General features: G+C 38.0%; 1 protein-coding gene across 1 annotated transcript in view; it reads right to left on the reverse strand.

Moving 5' to 3' along the window:
* Positions 1–7,546: 7,546 nt before the first annotated feature.
* Positions 7,547–25,924, reverse strand: part of PHEX (phosphate regulating endopeptidase homolog X-linked) — a 96,338-nt gene continuing 77,960 nt past the window's right edge. Inside the window, exons 16-22 of the mRNA XM_048955236.1 lie at positions 24,649–24,703; positions 21,279–21,346; positions 20,117–20,247; positions 16,710–16,775; positions 16,505–16,609; positions 14,948–15,024; positions 7,547–11,397 (exon numbers count right to left, since the gene is read on the reverse strand). Of these exons, the coding sequence (XP_048811193.1) occupies positions 11,295–11,397; positions 14,948–15,024; positions 16,505–16,609; positions 16,710–16,775; positions 20,117–20,247; positions 21,279–21,346; positions 24,649–24,703 (605 nt within the window). The 3' untranslated portion in view covers positions 7,547–11,294. The remainder of the gene's footprint in view (positions 11,398–14,947; positions 15,025–16,504; positions 16,610–16,709; positions 16,776–20,116; positions 20,248–21,278; positions 21,347–24,648; positions 24,704–25,924) is intronic.

Consider the following 25,924-nt stretch of genomic DNA (forward strand, 5'->3'; position numbering starts at 1 on the left):
CCTCCTTCCCTTCCCCGGCACTCTAATTCATAATACTTGCCGTCCTTCCCTTCCCCATCTCCCTGATTAGGATTTATAATAAACTGGTCAGACCAACATTTGAACTGTTATTTCTTAATCTCACACTGGGTATACACATAATAAAAGAACCTTCTCTCCCTCCTATAAATTGGAGCAAGACATATGGGGTCTCTAATTCACACAGTTTCAGACAGTGCAACTGCTATAGAATTAACACTGGCAGAGAATAACAGAGTAATTCAAGTTGAAGGGGACCTTTTCAGCTCACCTCCTACATAAAGCAAATCCAGCTACAGCAGATTGTGTAGGGCCTCCAGTTGAGGTGTGAATATCTTGCACAATGGAGACTCCAAAACCACTCTGGGCATTTGTGCCAATGCATGAGCTCCCTCACAGTGAAGAATTTTTCTCTATTATGTATTTAAAATTTCCCTTATTGCTTCTTCTGTCATTACCTCTTCTCACTGCACTCCTCTGAGAAGAGTCTACACGCTGCCATTAAATAGCTGTTGACAGCAGCTAAATCTCTCCTTCACCTTTTCTTCTTCAAGTTGGGAAAAACAACAACAGTTCCCATGGTTTTTCTTTTACATTGTATGCTACAGAAAGGCCATGACTTTTTTGCAGTGCAGAGTGTAAAACTGTATTCAGAACTCTTGATTCACCCTTATAAGTGCCACATAGAGGAGTATGGTTACTTCCCCAGACTTGCTGGCTACTACAGTGCATGATGTGTCTGGCCTTCTTTCCCACCGGGACAAAATGCTCATTCATATGCAGCTTGTATCACCGAGATTCCCAGATCTTTTCTTTGCAAAACCACCTACTAACCACTCAGTCCCTGGCCTATACTATTTCAGGCATTCTCCACAGCTCTCTCCTGACTGAGAGCTACTTATATAACTATAGGAGGCAATCAGCTTTATCAGGCACAGTATGTTGTTGGTAACTCCATGTTGGCAGATTCCAATGACGTTTCTTACATTCCTGAACAAGGACAGGACTTCCAAGAGTATTTGATCCCTCAACGTTGTCAAGACGTACCAAAACTGATACAGAGCAGCAGCATGGTGACACTGGCTAGCAACTTTGGTGTTTCTGGAGATGTCTGACTTGGTTCCATAGGCTTGTACTTGTTGAGTTTTCTTGAGTGCTCCTTAAGTCTTCCTGTGCTCTGAGTATTCCTGTGTTCTTCCGCTTCCTGAAACCAGATTCAATGGCATGAGGGGCCTGAAAGAAATCTTTAGCAGCAAAAAAGGCACAAAAACATTGATTGTTTTGGCCTCTTCCATGCCCTTGTCCCTCAGTCTCTACTCCTACACAGCAGCAGGCACAGTTTCTTTAGTTTTCCTTCTTGCAATTCTGTTACAGAAGCCCTTATTTTTGTCCTTCAGATCCCTCACTAGTTTAAACTCCAGCTGCTCTGTTGGTATCTCTATGTTTTCTTATTTTACAGTAAATTAGTTATATTCATCTCTTTGGTAAGAAGAAAAGCTCTAAGGAAGAACTCTCTGGAGTCATTTACATGAGGGAACTAGCCAAATTTATCAAAATATTTCAAGACTTAGAAGCAGCACCCAGATGGAAAGGGATAATTTCCAGATGTCAACCCTACATGGAAGCTTTCAAACCTTCAAAGAAAACTACTCATAGAGAATTCATCCTATAAGAGACATCAGAGAGAGAGAGAGAAAATTAATTGTTCTGTTTTGTTACTATGCATCTGAAATCCTTTTCCAAACTCTGAATATTAGTCTGTGTTTTTTGTCTCACAATGCACATTAACTATCAATTGAATTTTAACATTCTGGCAGCACATTGTATCTATTTGCACTTGGAAAACTTTTGTGTTTATTTTCCCCATGGGGCATTCAGATAAGCTCTTTATTAATTAAGCTGCCCAGAATCGTATCCAGATGATTGGGAGTGCTACCACTTCTGTCAAGTGTGAGACATCATTGTTTGGAAAGATGAAAGACAGCTCTGAGAAAAAAATAACCCATGATTGAGGATGCACTCAGGGAACAGTGCTCTGTGTCCTTCAAGTTCTTGCTCCTTAGGGCCTCCTTAGGAGAATCTTTGTACAAACAGTAAAGGTTATATTCCCAGTTTGTCTTTAAAGTGAAAACCACTGATGTTTCTAACATGCAAATGTAAACAAACAAACACACAACAACAACAGCAACAAACAACAGGAGAAGATAAAATGTATTCCTAATTTTTTCTTTGTAGATTCTGTCTTGCTGCCAGGCATGAGCCTTCATATTACATGTGAACATTTATAGCTCACAGAGGTTTCAACAAGTTGTGTCTTTGCTATGAGAAACTTGTTACATTTCCTCATAAAATACATCAGGTATGAAACTGGCATGAAGGGAAAGGAGTGAATATCAAAGAAGGTGCTGCATGGACACCTGCCTGTTTTTTCAAGTGATTTTCTTGCCTGAGGCTGACACTACAAAGCAAAGAGAAGAATTGGTAGCAGCTGTGTTGCCAAAATTATCTCCTGTTCCCTTCGATGCAAATGTTTTAGCCCTTTTTAACTTTTTGCAGTGATGCATAAGGGAGGAGTTCCAATTTCACTTCATCTTACCCTAAAAGAAAGCACACACTTAGTCACGTATTTATATTTGCTACTTGCTATATAAATGTCCAAAACAAACCTGGCTTCTCCTTTGACCCCTGCCTTCAAGCAAATTGCCCTTTCCCTGGTAGAGAGCTGGGGCAACGGGTTTCCTCCAGCTTTATTCTAACTTAAAATGTCAAAATAGTACATTGCTTTAAGTTTTCCATCTATATATTATGTATTGCAATATTGTTCACCACCCATGTGAAATCCTATTCTGAGATTGTATTGCTGTTATCTTCATATCCTAAGTGGAAAATATTTTATTAGCTTTTTGCTGAGAATCAGCTTTCTGTTTTTCATTGAATATCATGTTTTGGCCAATGTCCTCCTGCTTGAAGGTTGTCTAACCATGTTACTCAAGGTTTGGGAGCTCTGTCTGGCAAATGAAGAAATTAACATCAGGGGCTGATTTTAGAACTTCCTGGATTCTTCATGAATATTTGTCTCAGATCCCATCTGAGATCAGCTTTCTTAACACTTTCTCCCTTGTTCTTGCAAGAACATCTTTTAAACCCTTACTTTTAAACATGCACAAGCTCTGTCAAAGTTTAACCTCTCTGTTTTATCATACTTAAAATCATACTGCTTATGTCTCATCTTGATGTGGAGAGCTCTTCCAGTTCCCGTAGCGTCTATTCCTAGTAAATTCCTTCATGAATTAAAAATATCAGATATTTTGAAACCAGCTGTTTTCAGAACCAAATATTGCTTCCAAATTGTTGTATTTGGTGGTGGCATCTATACTCCACAGAAACAGAAACAAGGAAATCTTGGGCACTCATTAGCTTTAAAACCATACCTTATAGTTGAAAAGCACAAGTTCTCAGACTCAGGAAGCAGGAGGGGAGAGATCTCTTCTACAGAGAACAAACCTACTCAGTTCCAGCTGAACACATGCAACACTGGGGAGCAGGAAATGAATTAAAGAACCATTATTATTATTGGCAGAGAAGACTCAGCTAAACCTTGAATCATCTAACACAGACAGAGTAAAAACAATACTGGAGCATAGAGCTTGAAGTCAATAATCATAGGCTCCCATGCTCATTCCCTTGCTGTGTGTGCATGGCCCAGCTCAACATGGTGGCACCGGAGGGTAGCTTTGCAGCAGGGACAGTAAGCAAACAGAGAGTAAGACAAGAACATCAGACACTGAAATTTAGGGGAAGACTGCAGCAGAGCAGCTAATCCCACTGGAAAGGATGAGCTTCTGTCCAATTACAGTATTTTCCAATCCACTGGGAAAGCCATTACACTGATGGCAATCAGATGGGTGCAGCCATGGCAATCTTGAAATTGTTTAGGATATCTTTAATTAGATGATATAGTGGGCAAAAAGCCTGACATTACTTCTCTAGCAAAAATCCAGTGTGGATATATTTTTAATTAAAATGAATTAATATGGCAGTTCTATATGGAGAAATCACATGAAACGGAGAAAATAAAATTGAATAATATGAGAGAGAGAAAGCATCACATTGTTTTCTCTTCTGGCTGATCGTGACCACACTGTTTTAAAAATCCCTACAGGTTGATTAAAATCCTCTAAAGAAATAAAACAGCTGCACAGACCTCCAAAATCACACTCTGTACTGTGTCTGCATTGTCTTCTTTTCAACAGCTTTGTTTTCGAATTATTCTTTTCCCTTCATTGCCTCTGAAAGCCTATTACTGGATTTATTAAAACAAAGCCGAATAAGCATACTGAATACAGACACAGTGATTGCCTCAACACATGTTGTTCTTGCAAAGAGCACTTTGCTAGCAGATCTAAACTGCCGGCTGTTGCTGAACTGAAGGCAGAACAAAGAAAAAACCCAGCTGAACTAATGAAAGAGTTCACTAAACAAAGGCTCCATATTTTGCCCTTCCATCACATGCTGCAGCCCTAAAACAGTAATTATTAGGCTGTAGTCAGACCATGAGATTTCACTTCAGCCCAGGCTGGGATGCAAAACGTTCCCTTACTGGCACCTGTTAGGAGATGGGGGGGAGAGAAGGAGCACACTTGAACTCTAGCTGCTGGTTATGCGGCACACCACTGCTTGCACCAGTGCTTGCTCCAGAGCTCCTGTGAACCAAGGTGTGCCAAAAAGCTGGGATTATTTAGCCTGGAGAAGAGGAGGCTCAGGGATGACTTTATTGCTCTTTACAACTGCCTGTAAGGAGGTTGTACAGAGGTGATTGTCAGCTTCTTCTCCCACATAACAGTGATAGGATGAGAGGGGATAGAGTCAAGGTGCAACAGAGAAGTTCAGGTTGGAAAAATTTCTTCTCAGAAAGAGTGGTGAGGTAGTGGCACAGGCTGCCCAGGGAAGTGATGGAGTCACCATCTCTGGAGGTGATCAAGAAATGTGTATGTGGCACTGAGGGGCTTGGTTAGTGGGCATGATGTGGATGGGTTGGTGGTTGTATGAGTGGTCTCTTCCAACCCTAATGATTCTGTGAAGCTAAATGTGATTAAGTCTGTCTCTGGTACCTCTTGCTCAGCCCTTCTGCACTGCTCTTCCCTCAGTGGGTGCTTTTTTCCCCTTGGGTTGTGCTTTTTTCCCCTTGGGGTGGGCTTTGTTCCCCATGATGGGGCCTCCTATACAACCTGGCCAGGGAGGAGGTGGGTTAGGTGTGGAGGCAGGGAAAGCGTGGTCCCTGAAGTCAGTGCCACATCCAAGGTGTTTGAAAGATACCACCTAGCAGGGTGGTAAAGCTGGGACATCTATCATTCCCACCAAGGCATTGTATTTCTTGGGTCAGTTTTGAAGATGCATTCTGTAAGGGGGGGTGTTTGCTTCATATTCTGGGGTATGTTTTCTTCTTGCCCTGGCCTAATGACTTTGGAGTATTTGCTTTAGCTCTCTGCAGGTATATTCCCCCATGTAGTAAATGAGGTTAACATTAGCTAATGCCTTTGGAAAACATTCAGTGGACTATGGAGGAAGGTTCCTGCGTAAGACACCAGATATTTTAACCTCAGTCAGACTTTTTGTTTCAACATGGAGTCCACAAAACCTCAATGCCATATATAAACTTACACTTAGGTCAATAGGACATATTGTGTTTTAGTGGTTCGTAGAGCCTGATTTATGAAAGAAATAAATGAAAATGTAGCACCTGCAAGATAAGGGTAAACAGTCAGTTCTATAGTGAAAAAGGCAGCCTTGTTTTAGAAAAAATCCCAAAGACTAGATGTTTTTTCTAGCAAGAAGAAAATACATGTTCCAAATAGTTTTAAATCAGTTAAGTCTATGTATTTTTGTACAGAGGAAGTAAAACTCTGGCCCCACCGCTAATGACAAACCACCCAATGAAGTCGGTGGGGTCAAAGTGTTACCCTGAGACTCTATTTATTTAAAAATAATTCATATTTCTGACATTTTTATATATACTTACATAACATAGACTTACAGACTTCCGCTGCCGTGCCTATATATATTATCTTTATAGCAGTGCCCTTGTACTAATGTTGTAAAATCTTTTAATGATATACGCAGAAAAGATTTTCTAGTTTCTCTTTCCTCCTGTTCAGAGGTCACACCATATGTTGTTCTTCTCTTTCTTGTACAGTAGACCAAGCTTTTTGCCCCAGCATCCAGTTGCAAACACCAGTGGGGCTCTGATGCTCCATTTTTTCTCTCAGCAAGAATGATCTGACAAGTCTGTAAACCATTTCCCAGGCCTGCTGGGTCAATTTCTTGCTCTACAAGAGCAATGTTTTAATTGCACTCTGTGACATATATTTAATTTATTTTCCATAATCATCATATATAAATATATTAGAAGGAAGGCTTTTTAGGGGGGAGGAGGGAATAGATTTGTTGGGTTTTTTTTTGCTGGTTTTATTTAAATATTTTCCCAGTTAGGAAGTAGGACATGACATTTTCTTAATTCAGACCTCTGTACCAACATGTCTGCTACTCATATTTCAGAACAGGAGCATATATTGCAAAACAATCAACGCTGCCATTGCTCAAAGATATACCAATATCTTGAGTAAATTTTGTGGTGAAAAAAGGCTTAAAATCCCCTTTGAAGTCTTTCCCTGAGCTTTGTTAAACATAGTTCATCAGTTCAATGAGAAGAAATAGGTGTGATAAATTTTTCAGATATGTTCTTGAAAATCTCCACCTGAGTTCACACCCACAGTTAACATATGCATCTGTGTATTTTTCTGACCTTGTACATAAAGCTCTTTCAGCTGTTGTACTTATAGATGATTAAAATTATATCATTATATCTGTTTCTTTGATCACAAATTAATGTAACACATTATCTTGATTCACAGTAACTTCCAGCTTTGATGTTTTATTTAATAAAACATGGCACTGTGTTGGAGAATCCCTAGGGATTTTTTAATTTCTTTTCTATTTTTTTAAATATATACTACATTTTAAATGGGATTAAATTGTCTGATTAGTGAGGCAGGATCTTGCTGTAACAGATAAACCCTGAATTCCTCAGGGCAATCTGCACCCATTGTTAAAGAATCTTTCCAAGACACTCAGCAAACTACATGAAAGTTGATCAAAATATTTCTGTCACGCTGAGACTGGTTTCATGCTTACACCCAGGCATTGTATGAATGGCTCTGGTCATTCATCTTCCTCCATGCAAGCATTTACTTTTAACATACACAAGTTCATAAGGCTGCAAAGCCATTCCTTTGGTCCACCTGGAAAGAGATGTCATTGATCTGCACTTCAGACTCATACACATCTGTAGTTTCTGCACCATCCAGCTCCCACCCATGGCCACTCATCCTACATTTATTTTAATTGCCTCTAGCAAATTAGTTGGGGCAAGTGGAACTTAATAAACTGGCTGAAGATATTGGAAGTCTCTTTGAGGGAAAAGGCAATTCTTATGCTGTCAAGCAATAATGGCAGCCTTGAGAACCTGGGGCCATGTCATTATGCTCTTTATTACATTTTATAAAGACTATATATTACAGAAGTAACATTGTAAAGTTGAGCAGTGACAGTCCAAGCAGTTTTTGTCATACTGAATGCACGGGAAAATTCTACTTCACTTTGTTTTTTATTGGCTAACACAACTGTCTTTTAAAGAGTCAGTCAACATGTTATGCAAGAAGAAAAGCTAGGAGTAGAGTCATCAGCAAAATAAGAATCCAGATTAAAAAGGCATAAACACAAAAGACCTTTTAACTCACTTTCTACCTCAAGTTGTCATGTTCTTAATATTTATTTGGAGACAGATAAATATATCACATTGCTGCAAGACGGACTTCTATGCATGGAATTTATTGAATAAAAGGAAAAAGCTACACATAAAGTCAACTGATTATTTTATAAATAATTCAAACGTTTAGTGTTATGATAGCATTCCCATTTAAAGAATGCTGAAGTTCCTCTGCACAAGGCACAAGACAGAGCTTTATAATGCAGCTGAGTTTTTTGGTCCTTCAGCATCAAGTCCCAGGATGGACATCATACCTAAGCAGTTCACACAGGTGAGTAGCACAGCTGCCTTTCTGAAGAGCTACCCATGTGTAAAGCTATTCTTTTACAACAGAATCAGTGGAAATAACTCACAGTGGGAAAGGTGATGGTATAACTTTTTCAGGGTTGGGCCAAAATAAAGTTTTGCATATTTTCAGGATCAAAGAGATGAGATGGATGAGAGAGGATGAGAGAGGAGTAGGTGTTGTTTCATTGTGTCTACACAGTAGAGAAAAAGTCTTCAAATTCACACAGGTAAAAATACTTTTTTAATAGCATCTTTCTCCTCCTGACCACTAGTAGATATGAAGACTATTGACCCAATAGAAAGAACATTTTGCTCAAGAGGAAATAAGGGTTGAAATAATTACTGGCAATTAAAAAAAATATCAATTTAAAGGCTCTAGGAGAAGAACATATAGGAAGAACCTGTTTGCATAGATGCAGTACAGCAAGGCATTGCTAGCAGAGATCCAGGAGGCACAGTGTGAAAACAAAGCAGGGCCAGGGATCCGTTAAAATAGAGGCAATAAGAGGAGCCCTCAGAAATCATCACCATGTTCTAGCTACCTGTCTTTGGTCACCGAGTTTTATAAATATGCTTATTTACCTTCTGCTTTGCAGAAGGTAGCTGTCACCTAGATAGCTGATTCCTTTGTAAACTAATCAGCTTTTTGGCTGGAGGTAACAGGCACGGGATGTGGAACTGGCTTCCCACATGCTGCCATGGGCAAGACCTAAGCCCAAAGCACTAAAAACACGAACACATGAGTCCATAGCAAGGATCCCCCAGACTTGTGTGCTACTGATGAATGTGCATGTTGGGATCAAAGTCTCTTCATTTTCCAGGCAGCACGTAGGCCTCTGCTGAACTTCCAAAAGCAGGGCTCAAAATCTGGCCATGCTCACCCTTCCTTCTAGTGCCTTGTCCCTGAGCCTTTCAGGTCCCTGCTATGTCCACAGCATAGAGCCCATCTCTCTGCCCACTGTAAGAGCTGTGTGCCTGCCCGTGTAACGATTTTGTGATTTCTGAATGTTTCTTGTGCTGTTGTGAGTATCGATATCACAGTTGGTATTAAACATGAAAGGCTTGAGCCTAGTAATGAGCAGTGAGGGTGATATTTAAGACTGCAAACATAAGGCATTTTAGAAGTAATCACTATCCAGTATAGAGTAATAACCCCATAAACCACAAAATTACAAGATCTTTCCCACTGGAAAATAGCCATGAGAGAGAAGCTCTTTCAAATGGATCTCTGACCCGAGAGATAAAATTAGAAAACTCCAAGCTGACTGTTGTGAAACCATTTTTGCCTAGGCCAGTAATTTAGAAAGTTGAAATAAGTGTTTGAGTGTCTGTCCTGAGTTTTTTGAGGACAACGACCATATTGGTACTAACTTTAATGGGGCCCAGATTTTACTCCTGAACTTTGTGTTGTTGATCCAAAGCAGTCAGCATCAAGTAGTGTCATTGCTCATAGGAATGAATTCAGGACAGCACTCAATTTGCTAAGGAAATTTCCCATTAGTAGGTAAAAACAAGAGCCATGCCTGCTTGTTTGAGGAAAGTTCATATGAAAATATGAGCATCTAAATAGTTTTTGTGAAAAATACCACCAGGAAAAAATTGATAGCGTCAACTCAAATGACAAACTATAATCCGTGGAACTCAGAACTGACTTGAAGGAAGTTGTGCATTTGCTCTTAAGAAAAAATCTGACTTTTTTTCAGGGGAAATTTGAAAGAAGAAAATCCCATCTCCAACAAACAGTGATTTTATTCTAAAAAGTCACAACGATGCCTTGAGTTTAGTAACGTCAACTTCCTCCACTCTAGAAGGTAGTTTGAGGATCCTTTCCTAAATAAGCTTTTCGTGATATCTCCTTTCTTTATAAAGAGATGGAAGGAACTAACTTAATTTGCAAAAACTTAGCTACAGTTGAACCTTCATCCATCTAGACTATTAGGAAATATTTGACCAATCCTTGTAAAAAAGTTTATCTCATTAATATTTTTATACCAATATTATAAAAGTTAAACAAATTAATAGAAGAATTTATATAATTTTTATGTGTATATATATATGTATATATATATATGTAAAGTATATACACAAAGAGGCACATAGACCTGCAGTAATTCAATCATCCTAAAGAAACCCTCTTTCCATTTGAAATGATTCCACAATCCAAAAATGAATTAATGCACAAGGTATAAATAAATACCAATTAGATATGTGTATTTCTGTTGAGGAAGAAAGGACTATTTTGGTATTCTTCTCTTTTAAGTAATAGTTGTGTTCAAATTTATCTGCTACAAAATATGTTTGCTTACTCATTTCTTTTTGTAAATGTTTTAGTAATCAGGTGAAAAATTCAAATGTCCTGTGTATATGCTGTATTTAAAAGTCATCAGCTTCTAGAATGGCTTTTTGACCCAGATAGGTCAAATGCTGTTGGCACTGTTTTTCAGTCACACATTCTTCTTTCCTCAAAACTACAGGTCACCCTACCCTGTCCAGAATACAGTCCTTGTATTCCTCTGTAAGATGCAGACACTAAGACACCCTAAAATTTAAGCTCTTTCAGGCTTAAAAATAGATGTAGGCAAAGCCATCATCAACACGAGGCAAATTTACCTCTTGGGGGAAAAATAAATGCTTACACTGTAAATAGGGATAAGTACTGTAATATTTCTGGGCATCATGGTGCTGGGAAATCCCTCTGCTGGGCTCTTACATCATGCAAGACCATTTATGGAGTGCTAGGCAGTGACAGTTTAAGTTATGAAACTGCTGTCTCATGCAGCATATCAGAGCTGCCTTTATAGCAAATCTCATTAATTTCTTCATCCAGAAAGAGCAAATTCTATACGGGAGCATTCTGCATAGCCACCCTGCAGAGCAATAGATTGAAACTGCATTTTAGCATTTACCTCTTGCTCAAATATGAATCAGGAATTGGACTTGGTAATTTATCCATCAACAGCAATGTAACTGCAGATGAACAGGAGGAGTTTCATGGATAAAAGGAGTGTCCGTGTAGTTCATCCACATGGATGAGGAAGACGCATTTGAAGTAACACCTCTCCAGACTGCAGAGTGTTCTTCTGAAACTCCTACAGTGAGCTTGAGCTCAGGCACAGCAGTTCACATTACAGACCCTTGCAGACAGAAGATCCAGAAGGGACGCCTACCACAGCCGGCAAGATTCTGGCCCTCGGTTCATACTTGTATTTACCGGACAGTTGAAAGCCTTACGGAATTCTTCAAAGTTGCTCATGGCTCCAATAACTCTGCAAAGAGAAAAAATGGTTGACAGGCAGGCTATCTGACCTTAAACACTTGTAAGTATTTCAACATGCTCACTTCAGGTGGAATTTTCAGGCTTCCCATGTCATTTCTCCAGAAATAAAAAATAGACGTTTGGGAGAACTGCCAGAAAAAGTTAACATAAGGACAATCTTGTTTTATTCTGTGCTTTGAGAAGTATCTTATTTTGCTGGAATGTCAACCAAAAACAATTGCAAATTGTGGTTGCAAATTGTGGCTAGTATGTCATTTAGAGAATTTTCCAATGGGACTGTTGGCGAGAAAGGTGGGAGACCGGTGATAGCCTTGTGTGATGGAACTCTTCTTCCAGCACCTGCCAAACTGCTGCACCCAGAATACAGAGCATGTGAACACACACAATGGGGGTGCTGGAACTATTTCAGTTTGGTGCACACCAGCCAGGTTCACATAAAAGTCCCTTGACCACAACATGCACACAAACCATCTCCTTGGGATTTTACAGCATGAAGCTGGGGTAGCATCTCATCCTTGGGTATCTCAGCTCCTCTAATATTCCGGAAATTCATTTTCTGAGGCTTCCATCCTGACTGGCTCCCAAGCTCTCTTGCTTCCATCCTACAATGGCATGTTGCTGAAAGAACAGTGCCTCTTCACCTCACACAAGCCAAACAATGTGCCTGCATTGCAGATTGACACTTTCAGGTACAAGTGAAGTGCTTTTTCTTTGTATGCAGTCATCCTTGGCTCTTTCTTCCACATCTGTTTTATTTCATGCTGTCAGAAATGTTTATTTTACCATTACTAGATTGGGATTGTGTTGTTTGTTGATTTTTTTTTTTTTCATGCTTTTAAGCATCTTGGAATTTACTAACCTTAAATTTGAAATGGTATGAAAATAAACAGCATCCTGAGCTAAAAGCAGAAAAGTATCTACTGAGATACTAATTGTATGCATTTCTTACTCTTTGCTATGCAGTGGGAAGGCATTTTTCTCCATTTCGGACAATCAGCTTCCCAGGATAGCTCAGCAAGGTAGAAAACATTCTTATTATATTGATTACATTCTTATTACATTGATTAGACTTTCTGTGGGTATGAAAATTTGCAGTCAGCTGGTGCAAAATATCTAAAGGTCAGTTTTGTAGGGAGAATTACAAAATGTGTTTGGGGGAACAGCTTTACCATAAAAACATCACAAATACATATTCAGGGACTGTAAAAGCAAGAGCTTCTTATCCATAACTGCTACTGAACCTGGTGGGTATTATTCCAAGAACACTGTAGACTTCACTTTGAAACTTCAGTTCAAAACAAGTTAAATAAAGGCTAATACTGAAAATCTGCCAAATAAAAATATATAAAACCAGAATCTGTATGTGCCCGTAAATGTGACTTTCCTGCACATGGTTTGACATTGCCACACATTAGTCATGGGATCAGAAGTGGGCTGTCTGGATTTCATTCCATTGAACTGCAGCAGACACCTTCCCCTGAAAGGATCACTCTGGGCTTCCTTGACTGCCAACAGAAAGGCTCACTTGCAAAGCCATTTAATATAGCTTTTTTTATTTTCAAAATGGTAAGATATACCTTCCAAATGCCCATTCTTTTTGGAGCATGAAGAGAAGTGGGGGTGACTAGCTCAGATGCACACATCTATGCTGAAGATACATATTTATTTCTATCTTCTTACGTGATTACATTTTATAATTATTTGCAAAGGGTTGTTTGAGCTTTTTTGGATAGCAAGAATTGTCAATTTGGAAAGATGCCATACTGCTGTTGTGGTCACAGTGGTCTTGTGACTTAAATGAAGGAACTTGGGGCAAGTGGATAATACTAGCACAGTTGATATAATTTGGAAGAAGAGACAAGCACCAAGGTTTCTCTGAGTCTGAAATGGAAGTATTCTGAGTATCTCACATAAAAACTAAGAGAAAGATTTGTCTATACTTTCTGACTCAAAATTCATCTGATCATCTCTGTAATTTTCTTCCATAACTTGATTCCTTCAGCTAAATATGAATTTTTCCTCATGAATGCCTTATCCTCAGGCTCCCCTTTGTATTTTATGATTTGTACTATCTCATGGGAATGTAGCTACCTGATGATTCAGTATATACTGAAAGGTAAATAAATCTGAGGTCTCTAAAAGCCAAGAAATAGTTATTTTACCAAAAGTTGATAGTGTGGGAATTATAGAAAATACCACTCTGTAGGCTGAAGATCAGCTCGATATTTCAGTTCTCACTGATGTGAAGCATTTTTCAATTGTTAAAAGGCATGCAGATCTGTATATCACATTTGTTTTACCTTAACTAAAGCGGCAAGGATTACAAAGGTGCAATAGTGCAAATATGAAGTAAAGAAGTCTGCCAAGAGCAAGCACTGTCATCTGCAGTGCTACCTTATATTAAATTCTTGTTAACAAGTTCATAGTTTCATTATTTCTTAACTCATTCTTGTTGACAAGTACCCCAAGATGTGCTACATATACAGTGTTTATATCTCTAACTTAGATGCGACTGTGTCTAGGGAATATATTAGACTAACTGTCCCTTTCAGTCTGTGAAGCAACCTCACAGTTCCCATGTGAAGGCAGTGTTGCTATTTTTCTTTTACCAAGAGAGAACTGGGGCAAAGGATGCTCATATCCCAGTTCCCTTTTTTGTCAGTAGAAAATGGTAGGAATTTCCAGAAAGCAACTAATCCACTGTACTGGAGATGCTTTCACTATATATCAGTGTGTGGAATTAACATCTTTCCCCCAAATAAAGAAGTAACATAGCCACATGACTGAGGGCAAAGACACAGTTTGTAGTTAGGCATTAATCTCAGCAGAAACAACTTGCTGTTGGTTATGCAAACTGTGGAGATGCAGAGAAATAAAATGGCTTCATAATTCTTATGTAGTCTTTAAGCCTCTTCTTGATGTTCAGTGATCATGAGAACCTGTTGAAGGCACCATGGGCAAAGATGCTGACAAGCTGTTAAGCTGGATAACTGCAGCTCTTTCAAAATTTGTGTCTCTTGAAGGACAGCTGAAGAGCTGAACTTAATCTTGAACTGAACCTACAGAGCATGTTTTGCTTTGCATTTCTACCTGTATATTATCAATATAATTCAAGGCACTCTCTTGAAAACTTTTACTCAACTCAGGCAGACTAAATCAAGAATCTTCCTAATATTCATTGTTATCTGATCTAGAATTCCATAGGAAAAGAAAAGTGATAGAAAAGACATTTCCTATATTCAGGGCTTGATTATAGAATGACACAAGGATCAGAGATTATTCTGGTTCAAATGCTATGATTATTCTGGTTCAAATGATTATTCTGGTTCAAAGAAGGTAGATGCAAGCTTCTCATTTTTACAGAATATTTGTAATAGCAGAATATAAGCTAATAAAAACACTTGACTTTCAGTCTAGACCAGAAGCACAGTCTGATTTTGTTTGCACTTAAACTCCTCTTAACATGCTAAATTTCTGCATTTGTGTGCTGCAGTGATTGATTCTGTATATATACTGAGTGAATACATTATTTGCACTACCTGAACATAGGAGGGCTGTGAGCTCCAATATATATTTGTTCTCTTGCAGACTCTGATCTGAACGAGTTGCATCTTACCTAATAAAAGATAAAAAGAAGAAATAGGCATATTATATGGGGTAAATTTGTAAGTAAAGCAGAATGTAATGTCGGTTTTCAGTATGCTTGTTACTTACAGAATGTGCAAAATGGAAAGACATCACTAACTCTTATTTTTGTTTTACCTTTTCTTTGCTCTCCTGATATATTCCCCTGTTTTTGAAATCCCTTAATGGATCCAGTCTCCACCTGCTGTTATTTTCCACCCACTCATTCCCACCATCTAGCCATAAGCACTCTGCCGTTTCTCTGTTTTTGAGATACTCCTAATTGCAGTTTGCTTTTCAGCTTTTCAGATACGGGAGCACCTCACATTTTAATAATTACTAAGTATATTTTTTTGTTTCAAACCCACGTAATGCACAAAGGTGCATGTAATGATGCTTCTCATCTCTAGAATTGCATCTGTATTACCTGACATTTGTCCCATATTGAAATGGTGGTTTCTTTTGAAATGACTTTTCCTTCAACTTTCTATCAGTGGTCTCCAGTTCCCAATTCCTAATAGAACATTTGGCGCAAAGGTAACCAGCCACTAAGCAAGGTAAAGAAACTATTAGCACAGCTGAATGATCACTCTTATGCTCTTATGCATTGAAAAACTCAATTTACCAGCCTTTACTTTACCTAAGTCCCCACTGATCAGTGTTTACCATCAACAAAATCCTTTAAGCCAGACCAACCATGGGATATATGAACTTCAATATAAAATACCCAAACACAGTCCTTTTATCAGTTAATACCATCAAACCTAAGTGGTCATAGACCTGTATGTACACTGCTACTCTGACTCTTGACATAGGAGAAATGATTTTCAGCTGGGTTGGTTCAAGACTGACACTGGTTGCATTGAGTCCTGTTTCTTAATTTCAGATGATTCATTCATTCTGCTGGTTAGAGCAATTTTTTAGCTCAGCTTTTACTCCTCATTCAAGGAGTTGATCCAATTCTTTTAAACAGATAAATCACTTCTGATTCTCTCCTTTGTTCTACTTATTCTCTTAAAAACACATCCTCTATCAAAGTAATACCACTGTGCATTTAGCGTACAGTAAACAAAGATGTGGGGAAAAAAAAATACCACAAAGACTTTCCACATTTCTGCTTAGTTTCACTGAACAATATGCTCAGTAATAAATGGTGGTAGTACACTTGCACCAGGAATTTGTGTTGGATAAACTGCTGGTGGAAAGCAGTGATAAAATGCTGCATATTATAAGCACTAGAAAAGCAGGATGCTAATATCAAAAGAGGTTGAAGAGACAATATGTGCAAAATAACCTTTGCACTGCATGGGAGCAGCAAGAAGGAAGAGAGCTGCAATGAGAAAACACTGTACAAAGCAGAAGAAAAACTTAAGCATACCCTTAAAATTCAGAGTCTGATTGGTATAGATTGTTGAAGCAAACGAGTCTGTGCCATCCATAGATGGGTTCTTAAAAACATTTGTACTACTCACATGAGCATAACTGAGAAAGAAAAGCTGGTTGTGTGTGAAGTCAAGGCCTGGCAGTAAAGGCTCCTCTTCTCCTCCTCTCTTTTCTCTAATCCATCTCCTGTATGCCTGATTAGAAAGAGATGTACTAAGTGCCCTTCAGTGACATGGGTATAACTTTCTCTGTTCTTTTCAAATAATGTGTTCCACATATTTTTCATGTACTTACTCTGAAAGCTTCTCGCAAACCTCCATTATCTGCAATGTTTTCTGCCAAGGTCCTCTTGCCATTTACCTAGCAGAATGAAAAGACATCCATCATTTGACCTGTTTCTGAACTTCCTTCTTGATCAACTTCAAGAGACAGACTAAAAAATAAAGGAAGGCAAGAACAACTGCAGACAATTTCAAGCACCATATCTCGAGTTAAAAAAACTGGTTTTAAATGTGAATACTGTTGGTAGATAATTATTTGTGAAGAGTTATCCTGACTCAGGGCCTTGATCTCTACAGCACAAAATGTAGGAGATGCACATAAAAATCCCATTCCTGGTCTTTGGTCTGAGCATCAGTTAATTTACTCCAATGACTGTTTTTCTCTGGTTACATGTGAGATCCAGTAGCCCCTTTCTTAAACTTTTATCTAAGAGGTTATGTTTGTTTCTTTACATAAATTTTATATACTAATGGTGTATGGGAACTGCTGAGTCACGGCCTGAACCTCTGATTGATCACCTGAGGTGAGCCATGAGTCAGCCAGAGGAGCACAGGTGAAGGCAATTCACCTGTGCTGCCGGAAGGGGTGGAGCTAGGCTCCACTCCTCCTAGACCTATTTAAGAGCTGGCTACCAGGGAGGAAGGATCTCTTCTGGAGATCCCCTCTTTTGGTGTCTTCTGGTGAGCAAAACTGAAGGGTAAGCTCTTCCACTTATTCTCTTTTTGTTATCGTTCTCTGCTTTGCCTTACTCTCTTGATTATATTGCGATTATAACATCTTGATATCTATTGATTATACACAATTATATTATGATTATAGCATTTTGGTTATACAACTGGAATGCTAAAATAACTTCATAAGTCATAACATAAAATAGCATAATTAAAATAGCTGTCAGAGACTGAATTGAAATTGATAGTATTTTCGGTGCTCCAAAAACATCTGTAAAGAAGATTCATCCTGCTTTCCGTATTATTCATTCCAAGAGCAAAAGTAATGGAAACAAGAATATATTCTGAGTATTTGAACTTTCCGAAAAAGTCAGTCTCCTGGTATGAGAAAATGCAATAACATCATGAAGAGCTCCTCATTTCTGCAAGGACAGCATTACTTCTGATCACCTAGCTAGGGTCTTGGTGCTACTAGGCTGTATTTGTAATTAAGCAGTTTTACTCTCTACTGTGCCTAAAATGAACAATATAATTGAGGACAGTTTTGAGCTAAGCACTGAAGGTCAATGCTTGCCTGTAAATCCTCTAGTGACAGACTCTCCCATGCCTCAGGGGATGAGTGTAGAGGGGATGGGTTCAGTAACCAGCTTTGTTTCATGTTTGCAGAAGAGAAGAAAATGGGGTAGAAAAAGTCAGTGAGTCCATGGCATGTCAGGGTACATAATACAGCATCACCACTTTATGCAGGCAAGCACCCTGGCCAGAACCAAGGCATCATGCTTGGCACCTGGTAAGGATATAACAAGGGGAAATGGAAGCAGAAGTGGAAAGTGCAGCTCCTTTCCTACTTGTTGTCCATCCATCCAGAAGGCTGGAGTGGAGATGGGAGAGAGATAATAAGGAGAAAAGACACCAGGGAATATGCAAATATATAAATTCTTTTTTTTCTTTCTTTTTTTCTTTTTTCTTTTTTTTTTTTTTCTGGCCTACATCCTTGTACACTTTTCTTTCAGTGATCTTGTGAAGTAGACTGATTTAGAGCATAAGATGAGAGCAATCCTGCAGCGGCATGTGAGCCAAAGGTCATTTTAATAAGTGGAAGAAGTCTTTCTGTTGATCTCAGGCAGCTCTGAGACTACAGTGTATAGACAGTTCATGACAGGGCTCAGGGACCAAGATAAGTTTTTTATTTAATCAGATGACTTTATGTCATTACTGCACTCTGAAGCTATTTCTATATCCACTTTTTCTTTCATTACTCTTCTTTTCTGGAGACATTTTTATTGTAAACTGAATGAGAAGGAGGAAGAGTAAATAGGTTTCTTGATTCATGTAAAATATTTAAAATGTACAATACAGGAGTAAAAAACCTGCAGAATATATGAATATTGATGTAAATAACTGGCAGGAAAAAAGCCCTTTGCATGCATACCTCTTCATTCAGAATCTATAAAACACAGCAGAAAATATCAAGATTTTTTTTTCTGTCCTCTAAAACATGCTATAGGTTATTTCACAGAAATAGGAGAAAACCTTACAGACAATGAGGCTGTGGGTAACAGAATCTCTCTGTAAGCCCATCCACCAGCTTCCAAGGTGGTGGTGCAAAAAATTCAGCTATACACCAAGAGGAACCTGTAGAAAATAAGGCTGACGGCTGAGCCAAAGACAGGAGCATTATAGTGAAAGTCATTTTCTCTGGGAAGATTTGGATGACCTCTAAGTGATATTTTTGTATTGATAGTTCTTTTCCTATTGATATTCAGGAGCAAGCCTGAGAATTTTTATTTGCAAGTTACCTTACATGAGCTATTTCAGCTCTCAGTTGATGGACTTCAAATTGGACTACAGTATGGTCTCATTGCCTCTGAGACTAATACAAACAGCCTGGGGAAAGTATTAAAAATATTGCTAAGCATTCAGTACAACATCTCAGTTCTTGAAAGGCAAAGAATTTATTGCATTTATGCTTCTGGAATGTAAGTAGAGGTGATGATATTGAGTAGAGGGGCGAAAATGTGTTTTGTCCTGAAAATAAAGATTAAAATCATGCCCCAGGCAATGTTACTGGAATTCTAGCGATTGATTTCAGAAGGCCTAGAATTTATCCTGTTTATCCATCATCTGGGACACTTACATAAGTTGCTCGTTTTCAGAGAAGACTGTATCTCTGACAGACAGTGAAACAGAAACAATTTCCTTGCACTTCCTTTCTTAAGCATTTTCTGTGAGTTTCTGCTATAGTACTCCCTACATTTGGGTCTGTGTGCACACATGAAAGAAACTGTAAGAGATGAATGTGAAATAAAGTAGGGTTTATGTAACTTCTTCTAAAGCTGTAACAAATAACAAGAATTTCTAAAGGAGTATATAATACTTGCTATTATATTCTTCTTTCTAAAAAGAGTGGCTGCTCAGTTTTCATTACTGATCTAATCTTTGGAAGACAATCAACATGCTCACAGAAATTAGACCAGCTCTGCTGAGTGGCTTCATCTTGCCCCTGTTTCCAATGTGATGTGATAGGGAGAAACTCTTTAGCCCTGTCACCAGTGTAAGGGTACTGGTATTTGACTGGACTAATCAAATCTGACAGACAATTTTGATCACAGTAATTCACTTTAGAAAAGGATTTGTTGTGAGAAAGGAAGGCAGTAGCCAATATCTCAATATGTTTGCATTTATGAGCAGATAGCTTAAGGAAAAAAAAAAAAAACCAGTGTTTTCAATCACTGGTGTTTTACATACATGTAAGCTAGCTTTCTTCCAGTAGTAATTGTTGTATTGATTAATCATGCATTTTGTTTTCTCTTTAAATTTTTCTTCAGAGCCAGTTGTCCACCAAGGGTCTAAGTTTCCATTTTTGTCATATTTCCGACCTTCAAATTAAAGAAAGAAAACAAGCTTTTTAGCAAAAAAGCAAAGCAAAACAAAAGCAAGCAAACAAAAACAATAAAAACAAACTAACAAGCAAAACATTCTTTCCCAGTTTTGGAATCCAGCACTTGCACAAGAATGAGTGGTATACAAAATAGTTAAAATCAGCAGGCAAAATCTTGTTTTCAGTCAACTTAGTAGTAAACAGCATGGATTCTATTTGTTATTCTATTCTTCAGTTTTAGAAAAAAATAGTAATAATGAGTTCTATAGCATGTTTTAAAATTATATAAGAGCTTTCTTGTAAATATAATTGTTTTTCTTCCTTGACCTTTGATTCTGCAAACCTGATAATGACTAGTCTATTCTCTAATATTGTCTTAGCGCAGTCATGAAAAAAAAACATAGATTAAAGGCTGCAGTGGGCTTCTGTAATGCCAGCTCAAGTCATTCTTCGCTAGTGTTACTAGTTACTGCTAGTTACTAGTTACTACTAAGCAAAAGTTAAACACTTGACCAGCAAAAAAAGAAAAAAAAAAAAAAAAAAAAAACCTGTGTCATGGGAACTTCTGAAATTTGCATTTTGGGTTTAGAGCAGAACCAGAACATCTGAACTGCATATATGGGAGTAAGAAAGCAAGGAGAATACATATGTCTCATTCCATAGACCGGTGGTTACAGCAGTGACTCATGGAAAATTCAGCCTTGGGTCCTTGTTCCATCTCATTTTTAGAAGAGCATCTCATCTCCTCTCCAGCCAGTCAGAGCAAGAACCTAAGATTTTTCTTCTCTGGGCAAACTACTGCCCCTTGGCCAGGTTCTTAGCTTCCCATTACAGAAATTATATATATATATAGGGAATTTATCAGCTTGAACAATGCAGCAGAATCTTAATTCTTTTCAGAAAATTCAGCACTGTTAAGAAGAAATAATGAAAGAGCTAAAGCATATACAAATGATCTTTCTGGCATTTTCACAAATCTGTCAACTCAGTAAGAAAAATGAAAGTTACTGACATATGGACAACACTCACCATTACTATCAAATCCATGAGTAAATTCATGGCCAACAATTACTCCTATGGCACCGTAACTTAACGACCTGTAACGCAAAGAAGTTTCCTCAGATAGTATCTATACTCATGAACATCAAAGTACAGAAGATAAGAGATCAAACAGTTCTCTATGTCGGGAAAGATCAATACTAAAATTGTGAGGGGTGAGTGGAAATAGGACTAAAAATCATGCTGCACAATTTTGACTTAATATTGTTGAAAGTCTGAAGGTCAAACTCTTCCTTCTTTAAAAGCAATCTTCAACATCAAATTTTAAAAAGCATTGTGGTGGTTCACTCTACTAACCAAATCTCTTCTATCTGAGCTCCAGAATGTCTCTTTCAGTAATGTTCAGAATGTCTCCTTCAGCTGATTGCATGAATTATATTCTGAGACCAGAACAATGTTATATGTGGAATTATTCTCTTCGGGTAGTCACGAAAAAAAACAAACATAGATCAAGCACTACAGAGGGCTTCTGTAATGCCAGCTCAAATCACTCTTCATTGGCATGCAACAAACAGACTTGCAAATTATCAACTTTGCAAAGCATTAAATGTATCTCCTTTCAGTTTTCAAAGAAAAAGTTATACAATTTCTGTGCACCTGCATAGGAAAAGACATGGTCTGCAGTTACATCTAATGCACAGGAAAACAAGAATAAGCCAAAATATTTTGTATTCCTGATTGACAAAAAAATAAAAATAAAAATAAAGATCCCTTGTTATACTAGATTAAACATGCAACTTGAAGAAATAGGGATGAAAGGTCCAGTTGTCTGATATCAAATGCAGTGGATAATGGGGGAGGGGAGAGTTTTCTACTAAATGCGTCTTTCATTTGTTAAGTTGTTCCTTGTGATTTGAATTATTTTGGATATAGAGATGCCATACTTCAAAGTAGCTTAGAGTATTTCTAACAGATTGTATTGAAACAGAAGAAAGGTTGAGGAGTTTGAAGTAACATGTTATTACTGGACCTAATGATCCATAGCACACTAATTGCTCATCTCAGTCATACCCAGAAAGTATTATGTGATTTAATTCTCCCTACTCCCATGGCAATTCTTCACTTTTTTTTTTTTCTTTCCTGAAAGGTAATTTTCATGTGATAAAATCTTCCCTACTGTTTTTTCCCCCAATACTATTGTGAACTTTCATTAAAAAATGCTGGTTAAAATTACACATTTCAGCAATGAAAATATTGCCCTTTTATGTGACAAATTTGCAATCTTGTGTAGCACACAGTGATAATGATCTGTAGTAAATGTGCTAATTAGAGACTCATTTTCCACATCTGAAGTAGAGTAGTTACATGGGATCTTTGGAAGCTGAAGGATGTCATGAAACCCGAAAAGAGGTCAAGAAGAACCAATGAGCCCTGTTACTAATTGCATCTTATTCAGTGATAGACGGCAGGCAAAAGCAGCAGACCGGTGCCCAGAAACACCTTTCCTCAGCCCCAAAAGATGTGTTGAGGTTTGGAATGAATTTTGTCCTTTCTTTCTATGAGCCCCCTTCAGAATTTTGTCCAGCTCAACAACAGTTTTGTAAAAGGCATTCCCAGGTCCACTCATGCTCTTCACTTTTGGGAAATAGCCAGACAGAGATGGAGAGGATTAGATGAAGCTCAACAGGTACCATATTGGAGGGGAATGTTCTGGGACTGGAGAGGCTCTGAGAGCTATAAGGAAGTTACTGCCTCAGCCTGATGTCTCTATTTCACATAATCACAGAATCATAGAGATTGGAAGAGAACCTCGGGAGATATCCAGTCCGTCCCCACCTGCTAAAGCAGTTTCCCTTTCAATATATTTCAATATATCTGGCACAAAAGGCTCATAACTATGAATAATGACATTTGAATAGCATTTTATTTTGGGTACCCAGATCTAAAGTGACAATTTCACTTCCTTTTATGCAAATAGATGCAGCTCTTTTATAGTGCTTATGCTGAAACTGGACACTAAAACTGCACTAAATGTTAAATATTTGCTAAATAATTTTTCCAGCAAGTGCTGATGACCTTTTGATGGTTTTGTTGTTGTTGTTGTTCTAGTGCTATGTACTATTTCTTTTAAGCAGACAGAAGACAGATCTGGAATATTTCAAGGACAAAAGCAATCTGTTGTCTGATATTAAACAGCTACATTTGTTTACTAAATTTCATTTTGATATTGTACTCAAGCAAAACCAATTTAAGCTAAGGTAACCTTTAAGAAGAAAAATGAGCAAAATACAATTCTTTGAAAGAATCTCAATTCTACTGGTGTAACAGAAGGTCAGGGTACAGAAAAACCTCTTCAAAAAGTAAAGCTGGAAAAAGGTCTGCAATAACCACAGCAGAAGATAAGTTCTCCTTAACTAGAAAGTGCTTCTCTCTATCCCCAGTTAACACTTACAAAGACATCTGGTTTGTAAGAATTCTCCATGGATACAAATTCATTTGATCCTAGATTGAATGTTTCTCCCTACATATACTGCAAAACTTCCTGTTTGCATGGACACAACCAGGCTAGAAGATGTCAAATTCAAAATGTTTTAGAAGTTTTATTTTATTTTATTTAGCAAAGATATGTGAAGGATATGTTTGAGTAGTAATTGACTTTGTATAACTGCAAAGTAACTTTCAGAAACTGCTGTCAGAGACTTCTTCTTGGTCTGATCCTTCCCTAAAATAGGAAGATATTGGACTGCATTGAAGCAGTCATTTTTCAAAATTAAATATATATGACTTATAATTAGTCTTCCTCAGCTATAGAAGCACACGGGTTCTTCTCAGGCAATCACTTATACACATGGAGATTTTCTCCTGCACTTTAGCAAACACAGAAGACTTACTGTTAATCTTAGATATTAGCAGAAACGGAGCAATAAACTGGTAATAAAAGGCTTCTCAGGGTATTCAGTTCTGTTCAAGAAGTGTTAGTTACTTGATTTACCATTCCTTTTAATACCTGCCATGTGCACACTGCTGCATCTGCATCCTATAGCAGTGAAACACTTCCACTCAGGTGCACTTAATTAGCAATTCCTGTGAGAAATCAGTCATCAGTTTAAGACAACAGCAACACATTCTGCTCCCAAGGGTAAGAAAAGTTATTGCACAGAGCAGTAGTTTTCTAAGTCTGGTTTTTCAATAGTAAAATCGGGGTACATAAGGGAAGAACACACAAGCCAAGGAGTGAGCTCTTTGCACACTTACAGTATAACCATGTTCAACCTATTGGCTGTCTTCAGCAGGATAGCTTTTTTCTCTATGATCTCCCCTTTGTTTATATGAATTTCTAATACCTTTACCTATTTTTCCCCATTTCCAGGTATAAGAGGTTCCCTGGTATAGTACTTACCTAGGATACTCTGTTCCCCAGAAGAAGGGCTTTTGCAGTTCTCCTGCTGGGAATCCTGTAATAGCAAAAAATTATAATTGTGAGGTTTATACAGCTGAATAACAGTATCTAAGTTTGGGTTTATGACCTCTATTTTTTCAATTTCAGAAGGTTTTACTAGACAAGCTTTCCCTCAGGTGGTATTTTCAGAACATGATGGAGAAGATGTTTGAGAAGAAGAGATCTCTCTCCTTTAAGACCTCAATGACAGCTGCATGCTACATTGCAAGAACTTTATTTTTGGCCATGGCACATGTGTGCATTTGTGTATGTGTTCTGTCAATAAACAACTATGTGAAAACAAACACGAGAAAGTTGATTGTCTTCAGATATGTTGACGTATCAACAAAGAATATATGGCAAAATACAATAAGAATTAGGAGACTTAGCTTAGAGAGGTTTCTGTGCTGCAAGAGATATAAGGAAGTGATAAAATGTCAGCTTAATTATAATCTGGGAAAGTCAAAGGTAAAGGAACTTGAGCACTTCTGTAAAGCAGAGCTGTAGGCAATCAGGGCTGTAGAACCAGTCTGGCTACAGGATTACCTGGCTGCTTTTTCAGTTATGGGTAAATGAAATAAAATGTAAATACAGTTCTTTGATCAAAGTCACAGTTCTATTTCTAATTCCTAGGTGACACTTCAGAGACATTATTCTGAAGACAAATGAGTTGAACACAGTAACAATTAAACAAGTTCATAAATAAAGCAGATGTCTATACTCAAAGTTTTCAAATACTGGTGAAAGCTGTAGTTTATGTGGGACCAAATGTGGAATCCAGTGCTTTGCATGAGAAATTCCCATCTGCAGAGCATGGACTTACATCTGCTTATGAGGTTACCCCACATGGACATCTCCTTATCAGTAATTCTCTGATGATTCACTAGTCTTCTCGGGAATCTCTACTTCACCTTCACAAAGTTCTCTGCAAGAAATCACCTGGCCTCTCAGACCAAAACAAAATCAGATTCAATTTATTTGACCCTATTCAGTTGTTTTGTTGACAAATAGGACATGGATTTTTTAATAAGAATTCAGGCAAAAGATTTCCTTTCCTTCCAAAGTCTTTAAATAAATTATACTGATTGTAATTCACACAAAATGTTACAGTAAGCCCTCCTGGTCAGCTGTTTTTTTCCACTGCCCTTCCCTGTCTGCCTTGACTACCAATTTGCAATCTGTTTTAAAAAAAAGTGTCATTTTCAAACTTATTTTCTGAGTGCTTTTTTTATCTTGC

This window comes from Lagopus muta, chromosome 1, assembly GCF_023343835.1.
Source record: "Lagopus muta isolate bLagMut1 chromosome 1, bLagMut1 primary, whole genome shotgun sequence".
Lineage (NCBI taxonomy): Eukaryota > Metazoa > Chordata > Aves > Galliformes > Phasianidae > Lagopus > Lagopus muta.